The 27574-nt window shown below is 42.3% G+C and overlaps 2 protein-coding genes across 2 annotated transcripts; both read right to left on the bottom strand.

Moving 5' to 3' along the window:
- Positions 1-212: 212 nt before the first annotated feature.
- Positions 213-8439, bottom strand: LOC134465523 (thioredoxin-like). The gene is made up of 5 exons (XM_063219226.1): positions 8260-8439; positions 6808-6912; positions 5181-5240; positions 890-955; positions 213-622 (listed from the first exon to the last, which is right to left on the bottom strand). Exons 1-5 carry the CDS (start codon positions 8287-8289, stop codon positions 560-562), a joined length of 324 nt encoding a protein of 107 aa, XP_063075296.1. The 5' UTR covers positions 8290-8439; the 3' UTR covers positions 213-559.
- A 4923-nt stretch (positions 8440-13362) lies between these two features.
- On the bottom strand, positions 13363-15108 carry LOC134466456 (N-acetylaspartate synthetase-like). The gene is made up of 4 exons (XM_063220356.1): positions 15082-15108; positions 14587-14782; positions 14158-14316; positions 13363-13996 (listed from the first exon to the last, which is right to left on the bottom strand). The coding sequence occupies exons 2-4, from the start codon at positions 14774-14776 to the stop codon at positions 13620-13622; spliced, it is 726 nt and encodes a 241-aa protein (XP_063076426.1). The 5' UTR covers positions 14777-14782; positions 15082-15108; the 3' UTR covers positions 13363-13619.
- Between the last annotated feature and the right edge of the window lie 12466 nt (positions 15109-27574).

Consider the following 27574-nt stretch of genomic DNA (forward strand, 5'->3'; position numbering starts at 1 on the left):
TAAGTCCAACCATGCCTGGTCAGAATGACCATACTAACAGGAATCCGTCTCTCTGTCCCACTCGCTTCCCGTCACCATCTCAGACTGTCCCATCAAATAAAGGCATAAAAGCCCCTAAAAAATATATATATATTTTAAAAAGAGCGAGTAGTTGGTAATTCATTCTTAAAGCACAAACAAATTATGCAGAAACAACACATACACCAAAGACATAATTTACATGTGGAATTGTTTTCCTTTATTGTAGCAGCCATCAGATGCCTAACTTGTGCCTAGTGCTCTACAGCTATTATTGAGGGCAAAAGTCTAGCAATAGTATGGCAACAAGAAACAAATCAGCCCCGTGATTGTGAATGTGCAGACAGCATGAGGAAAGTTAACACCTGCATGTTGTGAAGGCTACTATTTCAAAACAGAAAACCGAGAGATGTGATAAGAAAAACTTCATTGTTGTTAATGTATCTACACAGACAAGGATCAATATACAAATTAGACAGTTTAAAAGAGATGCTTCTCTTAATTGATAGCGGCATGTGTTTGTACTTCACGTCACGATTACTCATTGGTGGGTTTTGACCAGTTCCTCCAGTTTGGCTGCGTTGCTTCCTGAGAATTCCTCAACCTGTTCGCGGAAAAGAAACAAGCACATCCATACATGACGTAAATATGTGCGGAACATAATATTTACTTACTACGGGACAGACAACAGCACGTACATACATACATAACATATATGTATATATGTATGTGTGTGTGTGTGTGTGTGTGTGTGTGTGTGTGTGTGTGTGTGTGTGTGTGTGTGTGTGTGTGTGTGTGTGTGTGTGTAAATAACATACTATATATTTATTACAGAACCAACAACAGATCTGAGCCAGAGAGTTTGCCACACCTTTGCGGAGTTCTTGTAGAAGTGGAATGTTGGCATGCATTTGATGTCACAGGACGAGGCCACATCCTGCAGGGACACCAAAGAATTTATGTCAGGATAAGCTGTACATTTTAGTAAAACACAATCAATACCACACATTACTTTAACACAGGGGTGGGTGGGGAACCTTTTTCATTCGAGGGTCCACTTCAAATTCCGTAAAAGTGCCTGTACTATGAACACAAAGCAGGATTTTCCCCTGCACTTTAGGCCTATATTGAAGGTAGCCACCTTGAAAACAGACCCCACCACATCCCCTGAATATAACTTAATAGAATTGCAAAAGTAATTTCAATGTTATATTTTATGTGAAGCTGGCTGCATAACATTAAAATTACATCAGCCTCGAAGGCTGTAAACGTAACCATAAGTTCCTCATCCCTGTGTTAACACAAAGGGGTCATTTCACGTGAAATCAGACACTTTGGGACCCGACAGTGCATACCTTGCTACTAAACAAGCACAGCAAGCATGATTGAAATCTGTGTCGGTCGGGTCCCAAAGTGTCTGATTTCACGTGACATGAGCCAAAGGCTTCTGTAATCAGTTGATAAAATGTAGTCACTTGCTGGATCAGGATCATCCTTTCAATAACAATGGTCTTTCCTTCACTGCAATTGCTCAACCGGGCAGGTTTAAGGCAAATATGTGCTAGTTCTGTCACTGGCCTCTGACAAGTCAGAGAAAAAGAGTAATCTGATTGATTGTGACCTTGACCAAGTAGCATACAGAGGCAACTGAAAAATGCAGAGCCCGTCCTCTGTGAACTTGAAAACATCACAGCTTGGACAGACCAAAAGATGGGAAGAACTTTGTAGTCACAATAGCCAGGCTATGGCAATGGCAATTAATTTCACCTCATCACCATTCATTTCAAGTATTCCAATGGAGTTTAAAAAATATATATATTTCAGTGTATGAAGGGGATGCAACCCTCATATCCATGGATCATACGTTTAATCATGCTATCCCATCAGGGGCACAGAACATCCAGAAGTTCTTGTGTCTTGCCAAGAATCAGCAATATGAAGACCTTAGATATTGAGGATTTATCATCATACGGGGAGTATGATGATAAATCCTCAATATCTAAGGTCTTCATATTGCTGATTCTTGGCCCTGGTGAGTATTGGGGACAAGGGATGCACGTTGCCTGCACACACCAGAACCTGGACAGTCATCTTTGCAGAAAGATGTGGCGGTACTCAAGAGTGTGCTATAACCTGTTTTTTTTTTTTTTTTTTTTTTTTTTTTTGTTTTTTGTTTTTTTTTTTTTTTTTTTTTTTTTTTTGTTTGTTTTTTTTGTGTTTTCTGTTTTTTTGTGTTTTTGTTTTTTTTTGTTTCTGTTTTTGTTTTTTTTTTTTTTGTTTTTTTTTTTTTTTTTTTTTGTTTTTGTTCTTTTTTTTCTTTTTTTTTTTTTGTTTTTTTTTTTTTTTTTTGTTTTTTTTTTTTTTTTTGTTTAAATTTTTTGTTTTTTTTTTTTTTTTTTTTTTTTTTTTTTTTTGTTTTTGTATTTTTTTTTATTTTTTTTTTTTTTTTTTTTTTTTTTTTTTTTTTTTTTTTTTTTTTTTTTTTTGCTTCTTTTTGTTTTTTTTTGTTTTATTTTTTTTTTTTGTTTTTATTTTTTTTTTTTTTTTTTTTTGCCTTTTTCTTTTTTTTTTTTTTGTTTCTTTTGTGTTTTTTTTTGTTTTTTTGTTTTTGTTTTTTTTTTTTTTTTTTTTTTTTTTTTTTTTTTTTTTTGTTTTTATTTATTTTTTTTTTTTTGTTGTTTTTTTTTTTTTTGTTTTTTTTTTTTTTTTTTTTTTTTTTTTTTTTTGTTTTTGTTTACTTTTACAGATTCAAGCAAAAAAATAAAAAAAAAGTTAATCTGACTAACTTTTTAACGCGTTGGCACCCGCATGAGTAGCACTCCGTAACCCACGAAAACCAATGGAGCCAGGCTCGCCCTCAAATACGAAACATCCATGCAAGGAATGGTGCCAAGCCACGCGGCATGGCAGACGGGGCGTCGCCTAGAGGCAAATAGTCTATGTCCTTGAGGGCTGGCCAGTATACCAAAAGTGCCACAAAAATCGAAACTTCAACCAACAATAAATCTTTACACTTGCCATGACAATGAATAGTCTTATACCCCAGTCAGGCCTATTACTGTAGCTCAGTATGATGTACATGTAGTTACTAGATCTAGATTTGCTCAATCAGATGTGGCCTACAATGCATGTTTACAGATGCCAATTCTAAATACAAAAAAAAAAGGAAAAAAAGGGCGGCCGGACTGGGCTGCTCACCAGCATTGACTAAACTGGCCGAGAATGGAGGGATAATTGATACTATATCAGACTGCAAAGATTGAAACTGAATTTTGGGGCATGTTTGTGGTTATTTCCTCTTATTTCTACCCATTGTTTTATGAATTGTTTCACAACATCATGCAGATGGATTCAAATGTGTCTGCTTCAAATTGGTAAAGCTGATCTCAAAGAAATTATTGACTTGAATTGCAATGTGTTGATACAGTGGATGCTCCCATTATGAGTTTTTATTGTTGTAGTAGTAGTCTATATTTTGTCTTCACATTAGAATGGGCAAACACTGTTCTGTTCTGGTGAAGAGCACTGGTGCGCATTGCTTGCAGTTGTAATTTCTGACATTAAAAAAAAGCCTGATCATGACAAGACAGCAACCTCAGAGGGAGAACTAGCTTTAATTATTTGTAGGTTTTTCACCCTTCGGCCTTGTTTCAAGATTCATCCTGTTACAAATAACTTGTTGACGTTTTTACAAGCCGGTGCGGTATGTCTACCTCGTGTCTAGACCGTTTTGAAAACTACTGGCTAATTGTTTTGCTTCTCGATGTGCTGTGCCAAGCACACGCTTACGCATTGATTAAAAAAAAAAAAAAAAAAAAAACAAACGTCCCCGTTCTTCCTATGCCGCACGTTTTCACAAGCTGACAGGAACGCAGCAGACACGACAGTCACCGACATGACGTTCTATAGTTTAGCAAAGTACCCACTTTCCCAAGCTTGTTCGCGCAGTCCGTTCCACTCGATCAGCAAATCACCCCCACTCATCCCCCTGATCGCATGCGCAAAGAGCTATTGAACTCAAACGAAACGCGAGTCCAGAGGGAGGACACAGACGTTGAGCCAACTCAAAAAACAAGCGCACACCAACGGGTTGCTGCTTCAACGCTAGCATTAGCAGAAATATGTCCACGACAGTGACAAGGCGTTGAAAGAGAACAAACGGCGAGGAACGGCAGTTACGACCATGATCCGTCCACTCCATCAGAACAATGCTTCCCAGAACGACGTGTCAGAAATATTGGCTCTGCCAGGGATAGCCTTATACGTGACCAAATGAACCCATTTTAACTTATTTCTTGATAGGTATTCGGCAACAACAAAGTTAATCTGCTATTTGCAGAGGAGACTGTGAATTAGGCGTATCCGGTTCAAAGACAACTGCCTCGACACGCAGCCAGTCCAAAGGCGCTAAACTTTGACGTGAAACACATGGGAGGCTATCCTAGTTAGCTGCCATATTCCTTCCCAATTGGGGATTTTTTGTTTTTTTGGGCTATGAAGAGATGCTATTAGAGTCACAAATGCCTAAAGGCCAACCCTTCATGAAAGGACATCTGCGCAGTCGAATAAAACTTTTCATTTTTTTTTCTACAATATCTGCCACGGCAGCAGTGCATGATATGGAAACGTCACTGCCTTTATCATTGTATGACAATTATTTTCTTAATCTGCCATCAGCAACAATTTGGCTATTTTTTTTTTTTTTTGAATCTCGTCGCGCTGCGCTGCCCACAGAATTGTTGACCGTCGTGTACTTTTTTTGGAACACGGAAGAACAGGGGAGGACCCAAACGGAGCTACTGATAGTGAAAAGTTTTGTACACACCGCCAATGGTAAGTGTATACATCCGTACACAAACACACCTCTCGCCGCCTTCTCAGGACCAGGAGTGCTTCTCGATTTTGAGTTCGTTGGCAAGTTACCAATGGAAAAGTATTGACATAAATATAACGGGACGGAAAACCGTCCAAACGAAAATCCAGTTGACGGAATTCCGTCGTAGCGACGGAAAACTTTAATCCCTGCTTTTACTGTAATGTTCAATTATGTGTATAAGGTCTTTGTGTATGTATTGTATTTGTGTATTTATGTGAGCTGACATACACCTTAATTTCCTTCGGGATTAATAAAAGTACTCTACAACCATAATCAGTATACTCACCGCTGCGTCATCAACGTCAACTTTCAGGAAGACCACATTTGTGTACTTTTCAGACAAAGACTGGCAATGACAAGAAAGACAAATGGGGTTAAGTATTAGTAAACTACACATGCATGTATGCAACATTTTCAAATTCAAAACACAATGATGTAAGTTACAGAGATCACTGATTTCGTGTTGTGTCACATGTAGCCGTATACTCACTAACCACTTTATTAGGTACACCTTGCAAGTACTGGTTGGAGCTTCCTTTGCCTTCAGAAATGACCTATCTGCCTGCAGCAATTCTCAAGTAGGCAATGCTCAATTGGTACTAAGGGGCTCGAAGTGTGGCAAGAAAACATCCCCCACACCATTACACCACCAGCCAGGGCTGAGTTTCCCAAAAACTCTTAAGTAGTACTTAAGTATGAGGGGCCACCTACAGTAGGCAATATACCAGAAATAGGTTTCACATCATCACTAAAAGTTTATAACGACATTATTTTACCTCACACATGCAAGCATTTTATTTGCATGTACCAGAACAAAACATTGCATGTAGGCCAATACGACTATTTTATGCATTAACTTTTTGTGATATGATATTGCCTAGATGGCCCCTCATACTTAAGTACTACTTAGGCTTAAGTACTACTTAAGAGTTTTTGGGAAACTCAGCCCTGAACAGTTGACAAGGCAGGATGGATCCATGTTTTCATAGTGCTGACACCAAATTCTGACCCTACCCACCAAAGTGTTGCAGCAGAAAATGAGACTAATTATACCTGACAACGTTTACCAATATTTTATCGTGTAATTTTGGTGAGCCTGTGCGAATTGTAGCCTCGGTTTCCTGTTCTTCGCTGGCAGCAGTGGCACCCAGTATGGTCTTCTGCTGCTGTAGCCCATCAGCCTCAAAGGCATTTTTGCTCACAGAACTGAGATATTTTCTCTTTTTCTGGCCATTCTCTGCAAACCCTAAATATGTTTTTTAGTTAATATGCCAGTTGATCAGCAGTTTAAGAAATACTCGGACCACCAGCCCTTCTCGCACCTTGCCTGGTCTTAAGTGAGATAAGGGCTGGAGACCTGCCTACTGTAAATCCTGTAGGCGGTGTGTGGTTTACGATTGACGACAGCTGTTTATTGGGCTTTACGGATGTATATCGTTTCGCAGACGTAACCATATCGCGTCAGTTGTAGGCCATTCTATTCAAACAAACTGCAGTCATTGCCTTTCCACGCCTCCCTGCTCTGTGATTGAAGAGAGACACAGGGACCACAATCTTGTCCGTTCTCTGGGTATAGACTCCATGCTCTCTTTCAAATCAGAACGATGGTGCAAAGCAGCATGTCCGTACCAGGTGATGATGGACCCTGTTATTGTTAAGATGCTCTTCACCGCTGAGGAGTAGATGATATCAATATATTATATTAAATATGAAAATGTGAACATATCGGGTCCTGACCATGTCAAGTATATTCCTAAATGCATGTTCTTATTTATTTTAGAGCTATGGGTAGAATTTTGCGTCAATGAGTAGTTAGACAAGTGTGCCTAATAAAGTGGTTGGTGAGTGTATAATCTTAGTGGAAAGTTGATGTGAACTCTAGAACAGTAATTAAGGAAAAAGTGCTGGCTTACTTTGAAAATAGGTGCAATGTGCTGGCAAGGTCCACACCACGTTGCTGTGAAATCCACCACAACAAGTTTGTCTCCTGCATCCTTCAGTGCCTTGTCAAAGCCATCCTGCAAAAGAAGTTATTAAATGTGTGTTCAGCACATCTAAAATCAGTGGGCGTTATTTGTTGCACTTGCAACAAGGCTAAAGTCCAGGGCTTGTAGCAGAGACTTTGCACTGGTTTGTTTGCCTCCGTTTTTGTAACACACCAAATGAACCAGTGGGGTGTTTGTAAAATAGGTGCACAGTAAAGGGACACAACCAGTCGGCACAACACCAATGAAATACAGAATAGACGTATGACTGAGAGGAAGGTCCTGAGCATGGTGACAAATCGCGCCAATGACATGACACGGGAGTGTCACTGAGCTCACGAGTCACAGTCCCTCCTTCATCGACAGAGGGCAACGACGTGACCATGTAGTACTCATATTGGCGTGACGTCCCATGTGGTGCATCTGTATCGCACTCAAATGGATAGAACTAGAACTACAGCTCTAAACATCAACACATTCATAATTGACGAGACATGCTCCGCAATCACGTGGCCCCAGACTCACACACACTGCATGATACAAAGTCGAACGCAAGACGTTTTTGAATCAACTGGACTGGATGATGTGTACGCCTAGTGTCAGGTGTGGCTGACAGTGTAACTACACTGGCAACACCGGTATGCTATGCTATGCATGTCTGTGCTGTTACCCCCGGCGGTAAGCCACACACAACCCAAATGTTTCCCAACAAAAAAGACTAGATCTACCAGAATGTAAACGGTTATTTGATCAACCAAGCTTGCAAGACGAGATGAGCAACTTATACAGTGGCCATGCATGCCCTAATAATTTTCGTTCAAATCACGACTCCGCGTATGGAAGTTAGAAGCTGGCTCCATTTACTCCACCTTGTATGGTGCTCGATATGCCTGTTATTTGGCATGATAAGTCATAGCATATTTGCAATCTACAATATGCCTACTTTCCTTTAAGCGTGTCTGGAACGTTGTTGTACTGTGCGAAGAAGAGGCCAGAAACACAACTAGCTAGTTTGCTTCATCCCGCCACTGCAAAGACAGACATGACATGTGAGCATGAAGCTAATGCATGTCAGCACACACACTAGCTGTCTCTGTATTAATACAGACACAGCGAAGGAGACGTATTCTCGTCAATAAACAAAGCAGAGAATCTAAAGCACCAGGCAATTTTCAAAGCGGATGGTTCAATTGATGATCCGGTGATCAACAACACGACAAAACTAGCTTGGTCGCTAGCAAAGCACACCGTGTGGTGGGCTGAGGCAAACGGGGGAACACTTGGCTAAAGGATGCCCAAAATAACTTGGTGGTAAGTGAACAACTGAAATTGAATGACCCTATCATCTTTAGCATAAAAGTGTCCTTCCTGAAATCGTACCTGATCTTCAATTATGATGATGGTGGTCATCGTGACGGTTTAGAAATGCACACCGGCTGAAACTTCCAAAATGGGTCGTGTCTCCCTGGCTGTCTGAGGCTGGAGAAAGAGGAGAAATCCCGGTCGTCTCTGATGTCATTCCGTGGTTTGGAATGTTAAAGCCCGGCCCCTCGGCGCGCTCACAATTGAACCTTTGAAACACTTCCTTGACGTTTAGTCGGAGAGCATAGCGAAAAAATGAGCAAATTAGTCACCAGCTGCATTTTCAGAACAGAGACCGGATACCTTTAGAACAATGAATAATCAGAGCTGCAAATCTACCTACTTGTTCTTGTGGTATTGCCTGACAGTGAACTTTCAGAACCACTGCTGTACAGCGGAGTAGTGGTGGGATTTTCGGCTCTTTTTTGAGATGCGGTTCTATTGGCTCTTCTTTAGTATGGAGAGCCGGCTCTTTCGGCTCCCAAACGGCTCCCTACATATAGGCCTATGTGTTACGTACAATTAATTCATTTTTATTATTATTTATTCATATTTATTTTATTTTACAACATTTTGTTTCATTATTGACATTGTGAAGCACTTTGGGCAGTGCATGCTGTGTAAAAGCCTTTATGAATAAGACTTTTATCATAATCAGTCGTTAAATAATGACCCAACATACCCAAATACAAAGTAGGCCTATATTAAAAAGGTATTAATAGGCCTGCATATGTATTTCTAATCGCTGTGAGTGTGTCTGTACCACCTGCGCTGGGGAGGAGGAGAGAAGGACAAAACAAACAAACAAACAAAAAAACAGCTCCCAAAAAAAATCCTAAAAGGGTCATTCCACGCCAAATCAACAAGAGCCAGGCCAGTCACTAGGTTTGAGAGACAGGGGGGGCTTAGCCCCAATTTTTTTCAGCTCACCTGCTAAGGTTTTGTCTATGAATTCATTATTTTAAGAGCAAAGAAATCCCGCACACTGTCCCTTCCAGCAACAAACTTTAATACATTGTTTCGGTCATCTGATCTTCTTCATGTTGTATTTAAGTTTGTTGGTGGAATGGACAGTATGTAGGATTTCTTTACACTTGAATGACAACCCCACTGAGATAATATCCTACGCACCTGCCCACCTACAGAGATGTGCAAAAGCGTCTTCTTGAACAATTCTTTTAAGAGCACCATACCGATTTTTAAACACTAGTTACAGTGATTTTTTATTTTTTATTTCACATTTTAATGAACATTCCTTATATGTAAGCTAAACAAAACATTTCAAAATGTTTCAACTGATGAATATTATGTACGGAAGTTAATATGATTACATAAAAACGCAGAGAGCATAATTTACACAAGGACTAGGAACTTTGAGGAGTTACTAACTGCGCGTCTCCAGGAGAAGCAGTGGTCAGGAAGCGATTCATTAAAACAGGTTCCTTACCTGGAAAACTATGCATCCCCGGCAGATATTTGGTCATTTTTACTCCATTAGTAGCTATTTTAATCAGTTCATGTGTGTTTTCAAACTGTTAAGACAAATATTAAAAACTCAACTATAATTTCAAGACAATGTCAAATTGATTTATTACACGGGTATTGTGAGTGAAAATTAGTACTTTGGGTCTGAAGATTTCATCCGTGTAAGTAATTACACTTCTCTCGAGGTGTTGTTAGTCACAAAGCACAGTCCTCTACCTGTTCTCCCCCCCCCCCGCATAAACATATTGCTGTGCACCCTGCTTTTATTGCTGTGCAGTAGGATATAAGTGGCATTAAACAATAAATAAGCAACCATGAACTTGTATTCAGATTAACTTGCCTTCTTGGTGGTTCGTATTCAGTGCTTTACTGCATTTGTTTTTGGAAAAAGGTAAAAAAAATGTTTTATTTTTTTGTAAAATCGTTACAGGGGGGGGTAATACTAATGTAGGGGGGGGCTAAAGGCCCCCTAAAATAGGCCTAACGACGGCCCTGACAAGAGCCCGCGCACTTAGGTCTCAAAAAATTCTGAAAATACTACCAAGTGTATCCATGGTACTTAAGAGAAGCACTGTAAATTTATTTGAATGTAAGATGTATACTCTCCGTGTTACAGCCAATTTTACTGGGGGAGGGGGGTGCCCATTTTGTTCACACTCTTTTTTTTGTCAAAGTTCACAAGCCCGTAGCTCAAGAACTAAACCATGTAGGAAGCTCAAATTTGGCATGCTGGTACATAGATGGGAATAGTTTGTTGCAAAACTCTTGATTTTTTTCCCTTGTAGAGACAAGTAGGAACACTCTCATAAAAAGCTATAAATAGAAAGGAAACCCCATCAGTGTTTGACCAGAAGACCTCACAAGTCTGACAAATCATTTTGGGTGTCATTTCCAGAGCTCCAGAACCCCTTGTGGGATTGTCCACAGATTTTTATTTTATTTTTTTCTTCATTCTCCATGAATTCTTCTTTTTAAAAATGCAAACGAGACTTGTCTTATGTGATGTTTTCTTTTGTAATTTCGAACCTGAACCTCAAAATAGGTCTTCAGAGTCACCTTGGTCATGTGGTATATCCAGGCAGGGTGAACATTTATAGCCATTAGGCCTATGCTGTCAAATGCTGGAACCTTCCAGTTGAAATTAGAACCACCCAAAAAACGGTATTTAAAAAAACAAAACAAAAAACAATTAAAAAACAGCTTTGTTTTCATCTGCCTTTGATCAGGGTTATTACATCTAAGGTTTAACCCCCCCAAATAGATACAACAGTTTTTCATGAAATATTACTATTGGACCTGCTAAAGGACACAAGACAACTAAAAATCTAGTAAAATCTGGCTTTGGGAAATGGGTTATTTTCAACATGGCAGCCAAATGCTGGGTGAACATTAAGTTACTTATAGGCTACAGGCATTAACATTGTATGTGTCAGTGCCATAGAATGTCTAGTAGGCTATAGCTACAGTATGGTTAGTGCTTATATAGATGTAGGTCTAACACTAAAATAAAGTGTTGCCTAATAATATATATATAAAAAAAAAACAATATGAAGAATAATTGAAAATATTTGGCCTACAACTAAGAAGGAGCCTACATCGACAACATTTGCAGCTTCTTTGCTGGACCCAAATAAATGAAGGTAGGCTACATCTGGGGCAAAGACTGATAAAATGCTTTTCATATCCTCTCAGTATTTGCCCATTCTACATCAAGAGGTTGCCATGGAGACAAGCCCCACATCAGAGCCTGATGAGAATCTAATCAAGGTGAGAAATAGAGCCTGCATAGGCCCTATTTGAAACAAAAGCCCAAAATTAAAACATGGAATGAAAGGAAACGAACTACACATGCAAGCTTGAATCGACAGGACTAACCAATCAGTGTCTGGGTAGGCTATCTAGAGATCGTCGCTGAAAGGATGCTAAAACTTTGAAATAATTTGCAAAATTGTCTATATAACCATGACAACGCACTTAAAAAAGGAATTGGAAATTCTACTGCTTTAGTGGATGCTTTAAAATTCTCCAAACATTATGTAGGCCCTACAACAATCAATCTGTTATAAACATGACTGAAGGATATACAAGTCTCCAGTCCTCAGAAATAAAATAAAATAAAAGTGTAGATGCAAGCATTGATCTTCCTTCAAATCATATGGTTGCCACTGGGTGATGCTTGCTTTGCAAATTGCAGGTGCATGTTCAGTACGGCATCCCTTGAAGTGCTAGGGTATTCATCTTTGCCATGAATTAAACATAGCCTAAGAGAAAATGAGAGACACATTCGCAGTTCATATACATTTTTAGGAACGATAGCTTTTTATGTCTCTATTAACAGTTCAAAGAAACTCCAGCACACTGACCATTTCGCTGTTCTTTCTTTAATAAACGACGTTTCAGTACTAGACCTTCATACCGAAACGTCGTTTATTAAAGAAAGAACAGCGAAATGGTCAGTGTGCGGGAGTTTCTTTGAACTATTGCTGAGTGACCCATGGTGCCATCTCCGACGCACCTGCCAGCTGAGGTGTGCGAAAAAAAGCCGAAGTTCAACGTATGTCTCTATTAACCCCATAGTTCACAACGTCTTTCTATTGATTGTCATGGGAATTTATTTGAAATGCAGTTCAACTAATATCCTAAAACAAGAAGGCCATGATGGTTCAGATGATTGTTTGAACAACATGGTCGTTGTTGAAATTGTTTATTCCCATTTCTGTTGATGTGGTGGATGATGATGGCACATACTCCACTCAAATACCCAAATACAATCACAGAGATAGCCAACCTTAAATTCATGGCAAAGCATATTTTGAACAATAGCCTATTCAACGCATGGAATATTTTTTTTTTTATTGTGGACATTTATCTGCACTCAGATTTGATTTTGTCCTGTTTGTTAAATTTACATCACAGTAGGACCTGGATTTCATAATTAGGACTAGTGTGTGTGTGTGTGTGTGTGTGTGTGTGTGTGTGTGTGTGTGTGTGTGCGTATGCGTGTGCATGTGCATGTGCGTGTGGTCTTTGAGAGATAAAAGCGGTATAGGGTGGGGTATGGGGGATCACAGGCTTGCCTCTCTTTCTTCAGCCAGCGGCCTCTGTGTGTTTTGTTTGCATATACTACAAAGGAAGAGGCCCTGCATTTAGGCGGAACAGAAAAACTACATCACAATATTTTACATTTTGTATATTTTATAAGTTAAATAGACTAATGTCCACATGGCATGGTCGTAATTATGGATTGTTAGCATGTGAATTAGACACCTCCAGCACTGTAAATACGCTAACGTTAAATGACCAAACAAAGTGTACAGATGTTTTGTGTTTGTGTCAGACTCAGAGGTGTTTACCACAAATTGTATTTTATGTGCAATTAATTAAAGATTCAGGCTTCTTAAATGAGTCTGCAGATATCAACATTGCATCCCCAGAATAAAGTTTTTCATCTTTTCTGTTCCAGGCATTTTGAAATGTTTTATGTAGGCCTACATTCACTACACTAAATTTAAACATTTTCTCAGACAAGGAAATATGAAGCACAAATGATTCAGTTCTCTCTTGAGAACCTGTGGAAGAAACGGAACCTGTATTGATATGAAAATATTTTTTTATTTCAACTAATGTCATCTCAATTTCAAGTCATTCCTCCATTAGGCCGCACAAAGAACATTTTTCTATACTGTACATCCAAAAACCATTGTTTTACATGTGGCTTATTTTTCTACACCAAGGAAGTGTCATGGTTTGTAGCAGCTCAAACACCAAGTACATCCCACAGAATGATTTCATAACCATGTGCTATTCCTGAGCGCACTTTCTGCGGGTCCATAACAAGATAGATCTCTCCCAAAAATGTCCAGATGTAAATTCACTACTGTAGAAGCGTGTGACTACTGTAAGTCCAGGCGGTAGTGGTGGTGGCGGACTCTGTAGAATGCTTGCTCCAAGAGGGACTGGTCAGTGCCCGGAGTGGAGTATCCCTCCGTGACACCCACACAGCGAAAGCCAAGGCTCAGGTAAAGGCGGTGTGGGGCAGCGTTGTAAGCCGTAGTGCCAAGGATCACTGAGAGGGCTCCAGTGGAAGAGACCTGGGAACGAAGACGCGCAAACTCAACGACCTTTTGGCCAAGTGCTGCACCCACTCTGTGTCGTCTGAAGCGGTGGTCCACAGACATGCGTTGCAGTTCCACTGTGCCATCCTGAAGACAGTGGGCCGAGACCGTGCCAACCACGGACCCTCTGATTTCTGCCAGCCAGAGGTGGCGATCTAAAATCATGACAGTAGGCTATATCAACATAAAGCAGTGCTTGGCATGAATTTTAAAATATCCGCAATAAACACTGTACATTCAGCTCTCTACCCAGCCGAAACATGCACTTTTTTTATTCACCCTAAATGAAGAAGAAATAGCAGATGATTCTGTTTACCAGGGGATTCAAGGTAGTGCTGGGCAATGTCCTGCATGTCCCAGGCGTTTTTCAGATAGCCATCCACCGCTTTCTTACTGTAGTAGCACCGTGCCATTAAGACAAGTGGCATTACACCACAAGCCAGCCATAGGGACCCAGTGGACGCATATACTGCCACTGCAATTTTTTTTAAAAAATCAACATAAATTTCACATGTACAGTACACACTAATGCCTCTTCTCCACTGCCGGTTTTCTGGTAGGCCTACAGCTTGACACTGTACGACTCGGCCGTCACTTTTTGCTTTTCGATTGGGAAAGACCTAAGACCTAAAGACCTCTGGGCCTACCAGAAAACCGGCAGTGAAAAAGAGACATGAAACTACTGAAAAATACTTTAAAAACTGTAGCACAAACAAAATAAAACAATTGATCAAAGCTTACACACCTGTTAGAGCTGCATATATGAGTTGACTCTCTGGGTGATGCATTAAGCCTCGGAAAGCAGTGTCAAACACCATTTCCATCATTCCTTCACGAAAGATTCGCTGGACTTCTCTGTTATCTGCAGAGGTGTACCCACGCACCACTATTGCAGTGTCTCCCTTACAGCTTCCATTTTTCTTGTTTTCTTCCATGGGTTTCTAATGAAGGGGTGACATTAGGTGAAACATTTTATACAACAATGTGTGTTTTTTTGGGGGGGGATCTGAACTGTGAACACCATTCTGTGGACAACATGTAGAATTTTGTCTAACTACAGGTACTTTTATATTTTCTATATGTTACTCTCCGTTGCAAATAAACCATGTCATATATCAGGCAATATAGCAAATCAGCAATCAGCACATCAGTGCATTAGACAGAAGTCTTCACTTTCTAAATTAATATAGATTTATTTACAAATATCCAGTCATGCCTGGATTTCTGTGCCATATCCTACCTTGTATTTGTCTTGTACTGTATTTTTCAAAACTAGCACATGTACTGTAGTCAATAATCCACAAAATATTAGAATATTGAAGATGATCCTTCAAAAGAGACAGAAATGTTTTCCTTCTTCCTAGTGGTCTTGGTCTCTTGGTTGCTGTACACTTGTCTCTAAACCCCGCCAGTACGTGGTCGGTTGACCAATCTCAAAGACAGAGGAAACTTGTTTTACTACTGCGACTGTGTGATAACACCTCCAAGGAGGCGTCACACCCTCTACATCATGCGTGGGGAACCATTTTCATTCAGGGGGTCACGTCAAATTCATCCGAGGGCCTTAAAATTCCTCTGAGGGCCGTACTATGAACACAAACCAGAATTTCTCTCTGCACTTTAGGCCTATTGAAGGCAGCCGCCTTTAAAATAGACCCATCTCTAGGTCCCCTGAATGCAACGTAATTGTATTGCAAATGTATTACAAAACATGTCATATTTCATGTGAAGCTGCATAAGATTAAAATTATATCAGGGGCAGGATAAAACGGCCTCAAGGGCCGCAAATGGCCCTCGAGACATATCCCCACCCCTGCTCTACATATCCCCACGGGCATTTCTGTCTTTGAACATTCCTGGGAACCCTATGTGTGTCTGTGTGGGTGAAGGCCTTAAGATCACTACACATTTCCAGAGTACATCTAACAAACAGAGGCAGTAGAGGACATTTCATCTTGGACACAAAAATGTATTGAATGCAGTGCTGCACACCAGATGCAAAATATTGCTAACAATACGTAACTTTATTTGTTTAATTCATAATGCTCCAAGTGCTTCAGAACACAGGAAAACAGAGATTGCCAATAACAATATTGATATAGCCTACTCGTGTGCATTGGTGTGGACTATGAGTCCCACTTAAATAAATTGGTAGTTTAAACAGTTTCAAGACACATTTTTAAAAAATGGTTAAAGCAAAATGACTAGAGTGTCAACACTATGTGTTAGGTGATTTCCAGAATAATTTTTAATGTATTTCTTTTAATATGCTCTATTTTCTTCTATGTGTTCTGAATGAATGTGGTTATGAATATGTAGGCTATATGTAGGTAGCCTATGTATGTATGTGAGTATGTGTAAGGACGCCATCTTATGCCTTAGCCTGCTACCTCATAAGGGACCACAATGGAAATAAGTCTTCGGACTTTTTTGTGTATATCCCTGTCTATTTTATTCTTTGTATTGTATGGTTGCTGTTATGTTTTTTTTTTTTTTTTTTTTTTTTTTTACATCTAATAGACTAAATAAAATGAATCAATCAATCTAGTCATCATATCCCTTCCTGGCGGTGTCCTCAGGAGCGTAGCGACAGACAGGGGTGAGGATAGTTTGCAGACACAAGTGCAAGGTTCTACGTATATGAGCGGTTATAAATAGCAGTAAATAGTAAATAGTACAGGAATATAAATGTCCAAATGTATTAATTTACATACTAAAAGTACAAGATTTTCCACAGTTTCTTCATGTAATGTGATGAAAAACACCATATTTTTAACAGTTGTTCCAATATTTCAGATTTTCAATACATCTAGATGTATGGATTTATACTTTCTTCAAGTTTGGCATTAAAGGTGCACTGTGTAGAATGGTGGCCAGAGTAGGTATTGCATCTATGCTGCTCATTGAAACTCTGTGGTCTTGCCAAATTTGATCTTTTCATGAATATTTACTAAATAATGAACCAATATGGTAACACTTTATTTTACATCTATTAGCACTGTTAATACATACAATGTTAATGCCTGCATGAGTAACTTGTAAGGCATGCACGTCTACCTACTTAGCAAAATCTAAGGCCTACTAGGTCCTTACTAAGGTTAAATTGGTAATAAATCCCTTATTGTGCATTGTGCATTAATCAGTAAGAGTGCACATGTAACCAACGAAATCCTATATGAGGGAATACCAAGGGTGAGCGCTGTAAGGAGAATGAGACTTGCAGGACATTGCCAAAGGCACCCAGAACTGCCAGCAGCAAACTGGGGCTATGGGAATGTTGAAAAGTAGTTTGTCGAGGGGTCTTGGAGTAGTGGCACAGTGAACCAGCAGGAGGCAGAGATGGTGTTTTTGCCGTTTATTTTTGAGACACCAAGTGCATTGTAGTGAAAATCCAGTGAGCCAGTGGAAAATAATAAACAAAAACTAAACTAAACTTAAATGTAGAAAAATATATACATCTGGACTATTTACAATATTTACAGGAAAAATAAATGGGCTATGATAAGCCAACATAACAAAATGAAAAGTAAACAAAATAGCCAAAGGCTCACAATGTTGTTCAGTTCAACAATGTTACTCACACATCGGAGTAATGGAGCATAAGGACGCACGTCCATCACCAAGGAGCTCTCCCGAATACTGAGCAAATTCCCCATTATTAGGGCTACCTGACGCACCACGCAGGTGGACTAAACCATTACGACACAAGTTACAGGGGTGTCGGCCGTCAGGATAACATTATCATTAAATCTAAACAGTTAAAATGGTACCATCACTAAATGAATCACATTAGGCCTACTAAATAAACATACTACACATGTACAGACATTAACACAGTCATATGGTGTTTTAAACACTGAAATATTACCGCGAGGGTGCAACCATGTGCACTCGCAACTCTACTACGGGAATAAAGCATTGGCAAACACTGACGCGCATCTTTTAGGAAGATGCGGTAATGAGGAAGTGCTGGTAAGTTTTTTAAACGCTAAGCAAACATTTGTAGATGCACTTAGACATCTTAAAACCCAGCGGTTACCTTTCTAAAGGTGAAACATTGTTGCCATAAGCATAATTACACAAAAGGACACATGCAGCGAATTCGCCGTTTGTGTATGTTCTGTTGTGTCGTTGTGACTGTGTGGATGCGTGCGTGAAGTGTTTGAATATGAATGAAGCACTCGTGACTCTAACTAATGTGTGCACCCATATGTCAGACCACCAGGCATGAAACACATTGCAAACATGTTGTAAACGTTCACGTAGCAGATAATGAAGTCCACGATTAATATTGGCAAGGGATATGAAAGTTTTAAAGAGGGAATGGCGTTTCAAATGTTCAATGGCGCCCGCATCGGGAGCCGTGATGACGCGCACAGAATCTGCGGCATCACAGGGAACCATCACATGGGTGCCGGTTAAGAGGACATCCCACACTAATAGGCGAGTACATTTAGGGTTTAACCCCAAAAAAATTGATACAAAAGGTTTTTTATGGATTCTATTACTATTGGACCTGCTAAATGACATACTAAAAATCTAGTAAAATCTGACTTTGGGAAATGAGTTTTTTTCAACATAGCTGCCATAGGCTTATTATAAGGGTCAAGAGACACTCCAGGTGAATAGGCCAAAAAATGTAGCTTGCCGATATCACCATGAAACTTAATCCGGTGATTACTCACATATTTGTGAGAGAAAAATGTATTGCAAGTTTTCTGAAATGTTATGTTTTAATATGGTAATTGGACTATATCTAATTAAATATGCATTAAATTTCAAAATGCAAAAACTCAAAATCTGAAAAAGCCAAGCTCAAAATTACTCTTTTATTTTGTTTCTAGTAAGCCAGAAGATATCTTCAGAAGAGATTATGGACATCTCTTTTTGTTTTGTAGTAAATCTAAAAATCTTTGTGCAGACTCACCAGCTAGCATTTTTTTTTCAAAACATGATTATTTAACATCTCTCTTTATGTGTCTCAAGTTCTTCCAGACATTCTTTGAGTCTGGTGGTATCATAGCATGTATCAAGGACAAGGTCAGCTGTCCTCAAATCATAGCCTCTCCACAGAGGTGTCCTAAGGGCTGGTGCTGGGACTCCTATTTGCCATGTACACCACATCACTGGGCCATGTTATCTGTTCTCACAGCTTCTCATACTACTGTTACACCGATGAAGCACAGTTACTTTGTGCCAGATGACTCCATTGTCACACACATTTCCGCTTGCCTCTCTGAACTATCCACAAGTATGAAGGAATGCAACCTTCAGTTGAGCCTCGCCCAAATGCACTGCTGGTGATCCCAGCCAAAGATTTAGGTTGCCATGATATCGAACTCAATATGGATCCTGCTACTGTTGCCTCAAATAAGGCCACAAGAAATCTAAGTGTCATTGTTGATGACCATCTATCATTCTCTGACCACATAGCCTCAGTTTCCCAGTCATGTCCTCTTTTTCATGCCCTAATTGAATACAATGCCCTGACCCTTGCCTATGAAGCTACAACAGGCCCTACTCTGGCTTACCCGAAAGCTATGCTAAAGCCCTATGTCCTTTCAGGACATTGTCTGTCTCCAGTACCAACCGTTTCACCTTGCCCTCTACTTACACATGTAGTGGCTCCTGTCTATTCAGTTCAGCTGCTGAAAGACCAAAATACCTAGTGACACCATGATTCATCACTGATGATGTGCCCTGACAAACAACACATGGATATTACCTTAGCAGTAGTCTCTTTATCCACCCAAACAGCACTCCAAACAAACAAATCCTGAAAATATTTTAGTTCATGCCAATGTAATTATCATGTAGTAACCTTTATTTTAAAAAAACTTTGATCTTGAAAATGACACCTTTCCTGAAGTTAGATTTTCCTAGATTTTTAGTATGTTAGTAAGGACAGCTGAATGTATTGAAATCAGATGAAAAACCTTTTGTATCAATTTTTTTGGGGTTTGGTGCATTTTGGCCATAGATGTACTCGACTATAACATTTGTGGACATACTCAAGGACGCCAGAGCCCTGAGTATCAGCGAACTGAAAAGATGTATGGAGAATCGGGATGACTGGAAGCAACGATGGAAGGCTCGTCTGAGGACGACCTAGAGAGCATGAGCCAGACATTTGCGAATACATGCCTAACAAATGTTTGATTTTGCTTAGTGCATGCCTACACGTTACTTATAGATGTGCATTGTATGTATAAGTGCTAAAAGATGTAACACTAAAATAAAGTATTACCACAAGTATGACCAAAGTACAGTGACTTTTGCAGCTAAAAATGTCTGGAAATTCAAATTGGCGGACAATGGAGAAGATCCCCCTTTTCATGTATGAAAAGTGCAATTTTCCCAGTCATAATGAATACAATTTGTACTCTTTATAGGCTTCAAACCTATAATAAGACGTAATAAACTAGTCTTGAATCTTGAATACTATAGAATTTGGTGGTGGTGGTAGGTATTCATGAAAAAGGTAACATTTGTGAATGGGCAGCATCAATTCCGGAAATAAACAACTACAAATCTTGACACAGTGCATGTTTAAGATTAACATGAAGATGAACTACACTGTAAATTGCAAAATGTTAGGTCATCATTAATAATTACCAACTGCGCAAAACCTCTGAATGTACAGAATGACACAACTGTGAGAGGAGGGACTGCATGCTTTGGAGATCACCAGACAGGAAATATCGAAATTGTGAAATTTCATGTTCTAACCAGAATGGCTACCACAAATTGACTTCGCAACAATGTGAATCAAAGGCGCAATAACAACAAACGCTCCTGCACAACAGCTTGACAGTAATTTTCCACTGGCGTAAATAATGGTACGTTTGGCACAAGTTCTGCACAGAGACATGCTGGGGAGAAGAGCACATCTGATGTCTGTGCCTCTGAGAGATCTGGCCCTGGAGTAAGTGTGCATGTGTGTGCATATGTGTATATACACTCACCAGCCTCTTCATTAGGAACACCTCTGTAGTGCTGGGTTGGAGCCCCTTTTGCCTTCAGAACTGCCTGAACTGCCTGCAACAATACTCGGGTAGGCTGTGGCATTCCAACAAAGATAAATTGGTACTAATTGGCCCAAATTGTGCTAAGAAAATATCCTTATGCCATTATATCTCCAGCCTGAAATGTTGATGTAAGGCAGGGTTGACCCATGTTTTCATGTTGTTGACGCCAAATTCTGACCATTCCACCTGAGTGTTGCAGTAGATCAACACTCATCAGACCAGGCAGCATTTTTCCGATCTTCTGGTGTCGTTTATGTTGAGCCTGTCCAAATTGTTGCCTCATTTTCCTCTTCTTAGCTGACAGGAGTGGCACCAAATGTGGTTTTCTGCTGCTATAGCCCATTTGCCTCAAGATTTGATGTGCTGTGTAATCAGGGATTCTCTTGTGCATACCTCGGTTGTACTGAGAGGGTTATTTGACTTAATGTTGCCTTTGTATCAGCTCAAACCAGTCTGGCCATTTTCCTCTGACCTCTGCCATCAACAAGGCATTTTTGCCCACAGAATCACTGCTCACTGCATTTTTGTTCTTTTTTGTAATACCTACCATTCTTTGTAAACCCTAGAGATGGTTGTGTGCGAATATCCCAGTAGATCAGTATTTTCTGAAATACTCAAATCAAGCCCATTCGGCTTGACACCCATGCCATGTTCAAAGTCATTTAAAAAACTTTCTTCCACATGATGATGCTCTATTTTAACTGCATCAGATCATCTCGGCCATGTCTACTCGCAAAAATGCATTGAGTTGCCACCATGTGATTGGCTGATCAGAAATTTGCCTCAATGAGCAGTTGTAACAGGTGTTCCTAATGTAGTGGCCGGTGAGTGTATGTGTGCATGTGTACGTGCGTGTGTGCATGCTTGAGTGTCGTGTGTGAGTGTGTGTGTGTGTGTGTGTGTGTGTGTGTGTGTGTGTGTGTGTGTGTGTGTGTGTAGGTGTGTGTGTAGGTGTGCATGCGTGCATGTGTGTGTAAGACTCGAGAAAGAGAGTGAGGGGGAGGGTCAGGGTCAGGCTGGACTGGCAGTATGGCATACCGGGCATTTTCCCGGTGAGCCGACGCCCCTCGAGGGCCGATGCCCCTCTTTAAAAAAAAATATATATATATTTTATTTTTTTTTACAAAAGAGACCGGCGGCCCACGATGTCATTTTCTAAGGGGTGGCAGGGGGGGTTGGCATTTGCCAGAAATACGATATGCCAGCCCAGGTGCCCCCTCAGATATAATAGACTCCAGCCCCGCAAAAAACGCGTAGCGCGCCCATGAAATCGCAAATAGCGGTTCAACAAAACATCGTTTTTTCCCCACACACTCTTTGATGCATGTTTGTATAGACATCATGGCTGTGGACTGGGACATATGGGGTACCATTCGAAAGCTTACATTCCCCTCTTTCCAATGGTATGCATATTCAGTTGCCATGTACATTACGACAACAATGACACATAGAAGCAGAGGTGTGCTTTTATATCCTGAGGAAGACAAAGTCTCAGAGAAAATGCACTGTATTTCATTCATTTGGTTTTCCTTTTCCAAGTTGAATGTGTACCAATGGAGATTTGTAAGTATATGCCTATGCTCTATAGTACATGTGATAAATATATAGATTTGCTTTGATAGGCTACATAGAGATTAAACTTTTGTCACAGTCTGTCTCCACCTGTCACCTTTTGTTTACATTTGTGCCTGCCCTCTAGTGATCCATTTGTGTACTGCATTGCCCATGTGCTTTTGTTTTTGTTTCCCCTCATGATTGTTGATTGTTTGCCACCTGCCCCTCTTTGGCATCACCTTCATTGTTTGTTCATTTCCCCCTACTTAAGCCCTGCTCACCCTTTGCCACGTGTCAGACTGTTCTGTCCCTTCCCGAGTGTGCACCAGTTCGTAAGTGCTCTATCCCTGTGAATTTTCAGTTTTTACCATGCTCCTTGTTTTTGCTATTTTCTGGAATTTTTGGTGAAGATCTTTTATTGTGACTTTTTTGGAACTGCCTGGACTTTTTTCTCTGGCAGCCTTTTGAGTTTTTTTCTGTCTGGAGATTTTTGTGACCTGAGTTTTTTTAAGTTTTTCATGGACTGTGCTTATGCAACTTTTGAGTTTTGTTTTTTCTTGAAGACTTTGACAACCGATACTGGGGTTTTTCATTTTTGCCCTTTTTTAATCTTCTGAGCGTTACCCCTTTTTTGTTGACTGTTTTTGGACAGCCAATCTTTAGTTGGATTCCTGTGATAAGAAAATAAAATCTCTGAACTGCAATTGGGTCTTCCTGTCTGTACTTTAACAACTTTATGGTTAATTCCTGAGACTTCATTTTATTCCTCCTGTAAATTCTGCTCATTTTTAAGGCCAAAATATTCACTGACATGTCCTAATTGCTGTATTTGTGGTGGGATGGTACTGTTGGTGATTCTGTAGAGTAGCCAGTGAGTAGCCACTAAGCACATTATTGTTACTACCAATAAATATTTCAAGAAGACGCTTTTGCACACCTCTGGTTGGGCTGGTGAGGTTGTGATTCAAGTGTAAAGAAATCCTGCACTCTGTGTCATGGACTCACGCCCCAGCCTCTGTAATGTTGGCTTTGTTTATTGCCTAATGCCTTTACTTTGTCCGTCTCTGGTTATCTCTCTCTCTCTCTCTCTCTCTCTCTCTCTCTCTCTGTCTCTCTCTCTCTGCCTGTCTGGTTCTGTCTCGTGCTCTCTCTCTCTCTCTCTCTCTCTCTCTACCTGTCTGGTTCTGTCTCGTGCTCTCTCTGTCTTATGCTCTCTCTCTCTGTCTGTAGGGTTCTGTCTCCCTACCTGTCTGGTTCGCTCTCTCTCTCTCTCTCTCACTCTCTCTCTCTCACTCTCTCTCTCTCTGACTCTCTCTCTCTCTCTCTCTCTCTCTCTCTCTCTCTCTCTCTCTCAATCTCATTCTGTCTGGTTCTGTCTCCCTGCCTGTCTGATTCTGTCGGTCTGTCTGTCTGTCTGTCTCTCTCCCTGTCTTTCACTCTATTGTCATCTCTGCCCCGCTAGTGTCATGTCCTTTTGGTTTGTTTTGATTTCTCATGTGCTCCTGTGTTTACCTGCCACGCCCCTCGTTTGTCTCCTGCCCCTTGTGGTCTAGTTTTGATTCTCTCATTTGGCCCGTTTAGTTTTCCTTATTGTTTTCACCTGTGTTCTGTTCTTGTTATTGGTCTTGTCCCTTGCCTCCTGTTCGCTAGTCATTGTCTCCACCTGTGTCATTATCTGTTCTCGTTATCATTGTCCTTGATTGTCTGTGCCTCGTTTGTATCCCCGTTTCTGTCTCGTTAACCACCTGGTTCCTGTTGTGTTCTACCTATCGTGTCCCTGCTCTGTGATTGCCCCTGTGTATTTAAGTCCTGTGCTCCCGTTGTCCCGTGCTGCGTCATTTGTCTTCTATGTCAGATTTGTCACGCTGTATCTGTTAGTCCATCTGATCCCTGAAACCCTTGAATGTAAGTGTCTTAGTGTTACTTTGTTTAGTTCCTGTTTTCCCCCTCTTGGGTTTTTGTTTTTGTCTGTAAAGGTTTTCATAGTTTTCGTTAGTCAATAAATCCCTGACCTATCCCAGACCTTCTGCTTTGTGTGCTGCATTTGGGCTCTCCTGCACGAAACCTTGACAGAATGACGCAGCCCAAACAGAGCCCACAGCCTGATCTCCAAAAATTCCGTGCTCCTGGACACGGATGTTAAGGACACGAAATCCGTGTCCAGGAGCACGGATTTTCCCAAAATTCCGTGCTCCTGGACACGGAATTGTTTTCCGTGCTCCTGGACACGGAAGTGCTTTCTATAGGCTATTACCACAGCACCGTGTAACTATATCATTAGACAATACATACCAAATGCTAATTCTAACAAAATAATGCTATAGCAATTTAAGTTGTGCCCTGACCAAAACATTCCCTAACCTTAACCTGTCATTAAAGACATATTTTTGAGAAATATCTTTTCCAGTTGGTTGGTAGGCAATTGAAATCATATAATGAATGAAAGAAAACTAGCTGTGCCCAGATCAAAACAATCCCTAACCCTAACCTGTCAGTAGGAAAGGTTTTTTTTTTAGAAAAAATATTTGAAATTAGAAAAATCATCTGAGAAAACACAAGACTGTAGAGAGAGCACTTCTCTGTGTCCATCACAGAAAATAATTCCGTGTCCAGGAGCACGGAAAACAATTCCGTGTCCAGGAGCACGGAATTTTGGCAAAATCCGTGCTCCTGGACACGGATTTTGTGCCCTTAACATCCGTGTCCAGGAGCACAGAATTTTTGGAGATCATGTTGCAGCCAGCCCAGCAGCACACTTAGCACAGACAGCCATGCCGGAGCCACGCTCGCTTCGTGTTGGGTATATTGGAATGCCATCACCTCACTCCCATGCCAGCCTGGATCCTGAACTATATCGTGGAACTCGGCTTGCTATGCGGGGCTCCTCTAGAAGGGGGGGTCGATTTCAGGCCCCTAGAGCTCCTCCAAGACCCCCACCTCTGGAGATTGACTGGTGGTCCTTCTCTGACACTGATGATGAGGATTACAACTGGGAGGAGGATTGGCTACCCACCAGGAGAAGGCGCCGCCGCAATGGGCGCCACAAGAGCCGTCCTAAAACCATCCTGGAAAGTCCTGACCCTGCCAGTCTGTCCGTTCAGTACCTGCCAGTCTGCACGCCGGCCCAGCCCAAGCCTGTCTGCCCGCCGGCCCAGCCCAAGCCTGTCTGCCCGCCGGCCCAGCCCAAGCCTGTCTGCCCGCCGGCCCAGCCCCAGCCAGACTACTCGCCGGCCCAGCCCCAGCCCCAGCCTGTCTGCCCGCCGGCCCAGCCCCAGCCAGTGTGTTCGCCAATCCGGCTCCAGTCTTTGTACTCACCTGAGCTGGCCGCCCTTCTGCAAGAGTTCAACGCTCTCAAACAGCCTATTGCACTGGTCGATCCAGTCGTCGCCGTGAGGCAAGCCCCCGAGCCTGACGTCGCCGTGAGGCCAGCCCCCGAGCCGAACGTCGCCGTGAGGACAGCCCTCAAGCCGGACGTCGCCAAGCCATCCAACCCATCAGCTCTCGAGGGGCCTCCTGTTGCCGGTTCTGCCCTGCCTGTTCCTGTTGCCGGTTCTGCCCTGCCAGTTACCGGTTCTGCCCTGCCTGTTCCCGTTGCCGGTTCTGCCCTGCCAGTTGCCAGTTGTGCCCTGCCTGTTCCTGTTCCCGGTTCTGCCCTGCCAGTTGCCGGTTTTGACCCACCTGTTCCTGTTGAGCTGTCTGTTGCCGGTTCAGCCTTGCCTGAATCCCGCTCAGTTCCCAAAGACCCAAAGCCACCAGAAGGTCCGCCCAACTTCAAGCCGCCCGCTGCGGATGCTTCGGGCGTGGCCCCCGCTTCGGATGGGACCTCCCACGTCGTCGTTCCAGTTGAGACCCCCGAGGCGGCCAGGACCCTCGAGTACATCACTCAGGCCGAGACCTTCACTCCGGCCGGGACCCCCGGCGACATCGCTCCTGAGCACAGCTGTCCTGTTGAGGGTCAGTCCTGCTGTCCGTCTGAAGGTCAGTTCGGCTCTCCCGCTGAAGGCCCACCTGACCCTGTTCCTGTTGGTGCCGCCCCCGTTCCCAATGGCTCCACCCCCGTTCCCGATGGCGCCGCCCCTGGTCCCGATGGCTCCACCCCCTATCCTGATGACTCCACCCCCGATCCTGCTGGCGCCGCCCCCAGTCCGGCCGGCACCGCCCCCGGTCCCAATGGCTCCACCCCCGGTCCCGATGGCTCTGCCCCCGATCCCGATGGCTCCGCCCCTGGTCCCGGTGGCTCCGCCCCTGGTCCCGCTGGCTCCGCCCCCGACCCCGATGGCTCCGCCCCCAGTCCCGAAAGCGCCGCCCCCGATCCCGACGGCTCCTCCCCCAATCCCGACGGTGCCACACCCGGTTCCGAAGGCTCCGCCCCTTATCCCGTTGGCGCCGCCCCTGATCCCGTTGCACCTGATCCAGATCCTGCTCCCAACTTCCCATCTTCGTCTTTGTTCCAGTTTATCCTACCTCCAATGTCCCAACCTGCTCTGCCCCGTGTCCCAGCCTTCTCCCATTACTCACCAATGCCATAAGCCCCTCTTTCCTCTTCCTGTGCCCGTCACGTTCCCCCTGACTCTGCCTGTCACTATCCCTGTGCCTGTCCCGGTCCGTGTCCTGGTGCCGACTCCGGTGTCTGTCCCAGTCCCAGTCCATGTTCGACCCTTTTCCCTGCACCAGTTTTTGTGAACATTTCTGTGACTGTACCTGTCCCCACCATCATCTCTGTCCCCGTTCCTGTCACCGTCAACATCACTGTGCCTGTGAAAGTTCCTCTTTATGTTCCTGTCAATGTTCCCCAGTCCTGTGTTTTGCCTGATTCTGCATCTGCCCATCCCTCGACCTGTGCCACTGCCTCTGCCTCTGTCTCAACCTGCGCCTCTGTCTCTACCTGTCCCACTGCCTCTGTCTCGACTTGTCCCTCTGCCTCTGTCTCAACCTGTCCCTCTGTCTCGACCTCTACCTCTGTCTCGACCTGTCCCTCTGTCTCGACCTCTACCTCTGTCTCGACCTGTCCCTCTGTCTCGACCTCTACCTTTGTCTCGACCTGTCCCTCTGTCTCGACCTCTATCTTTGTCTCGACCTGTCCCTCTGTCTCGACCTGTCGCTCTACCTTTGTCTGGACCTGTCGCACCTCTGTCTCGACCCCTACCTCTT

This window comes from Engraulis encrasicolus, chromosome 16 (genome assembly GCF_034702125.1).
Source record: "Engraulis encrasicolus isolate BLACKSEA-1 chromosome 16, IST_EnEncr_1.0, whole genome shotgun sequence".
Classification (NCBI taxonomy): Eukaryota; Metazoa; Chordata; class Actinopteri; order Clupeiformes; family Engraulidae; genus Engraulis; species Engraulis encrasicolus.

Excerpts from the sequence above, each read along its gene's own strand:
- LOC134465523 (XM_063219226.1), bottom strand. The coding sequence starts at position 8,289 with ATGACCACCATCATCATAATTGAAGATCAG. Across the intron at positions 6,913-8,259 it reads TCATCATAATTGAAGATCAG|GATGGCTTTGACAAGGCACT; the intron begins GTACGATTTCAG and ends CTTCTTTTGCAG. Across the intron at positions 956-5,180 it reads TTGACGTTGATGACGCAGCG|GATGTGGCCTCGTCCTGTGA; the intron begins GTGAGTATACTG and ends GTGTCCCTGCAG.
- LOC134466456 (XM_063220356.1), bottom strand. The coding sequence starts at position 14,776 with ATGGAAGAAAACAAGAAAAATGGAAGCTGTAAGGGAGACACTGCAATA. Across the intron at positions 14,317-14,586 it reads CATATATGCAGCTCTAACAG|TGGCAGTATATGCGTCCACT; the intron begins GTGTGTAAGCTT and ends AAAAAATTGCAG. Across the intron at positions 13,997-14,157 it reads GCACTACCTTGAATCCCCTG|ATCGCCACCTCTGGCTGGCA; the intron begins GTAAACAGAATC and ends TCATGATTTTAG.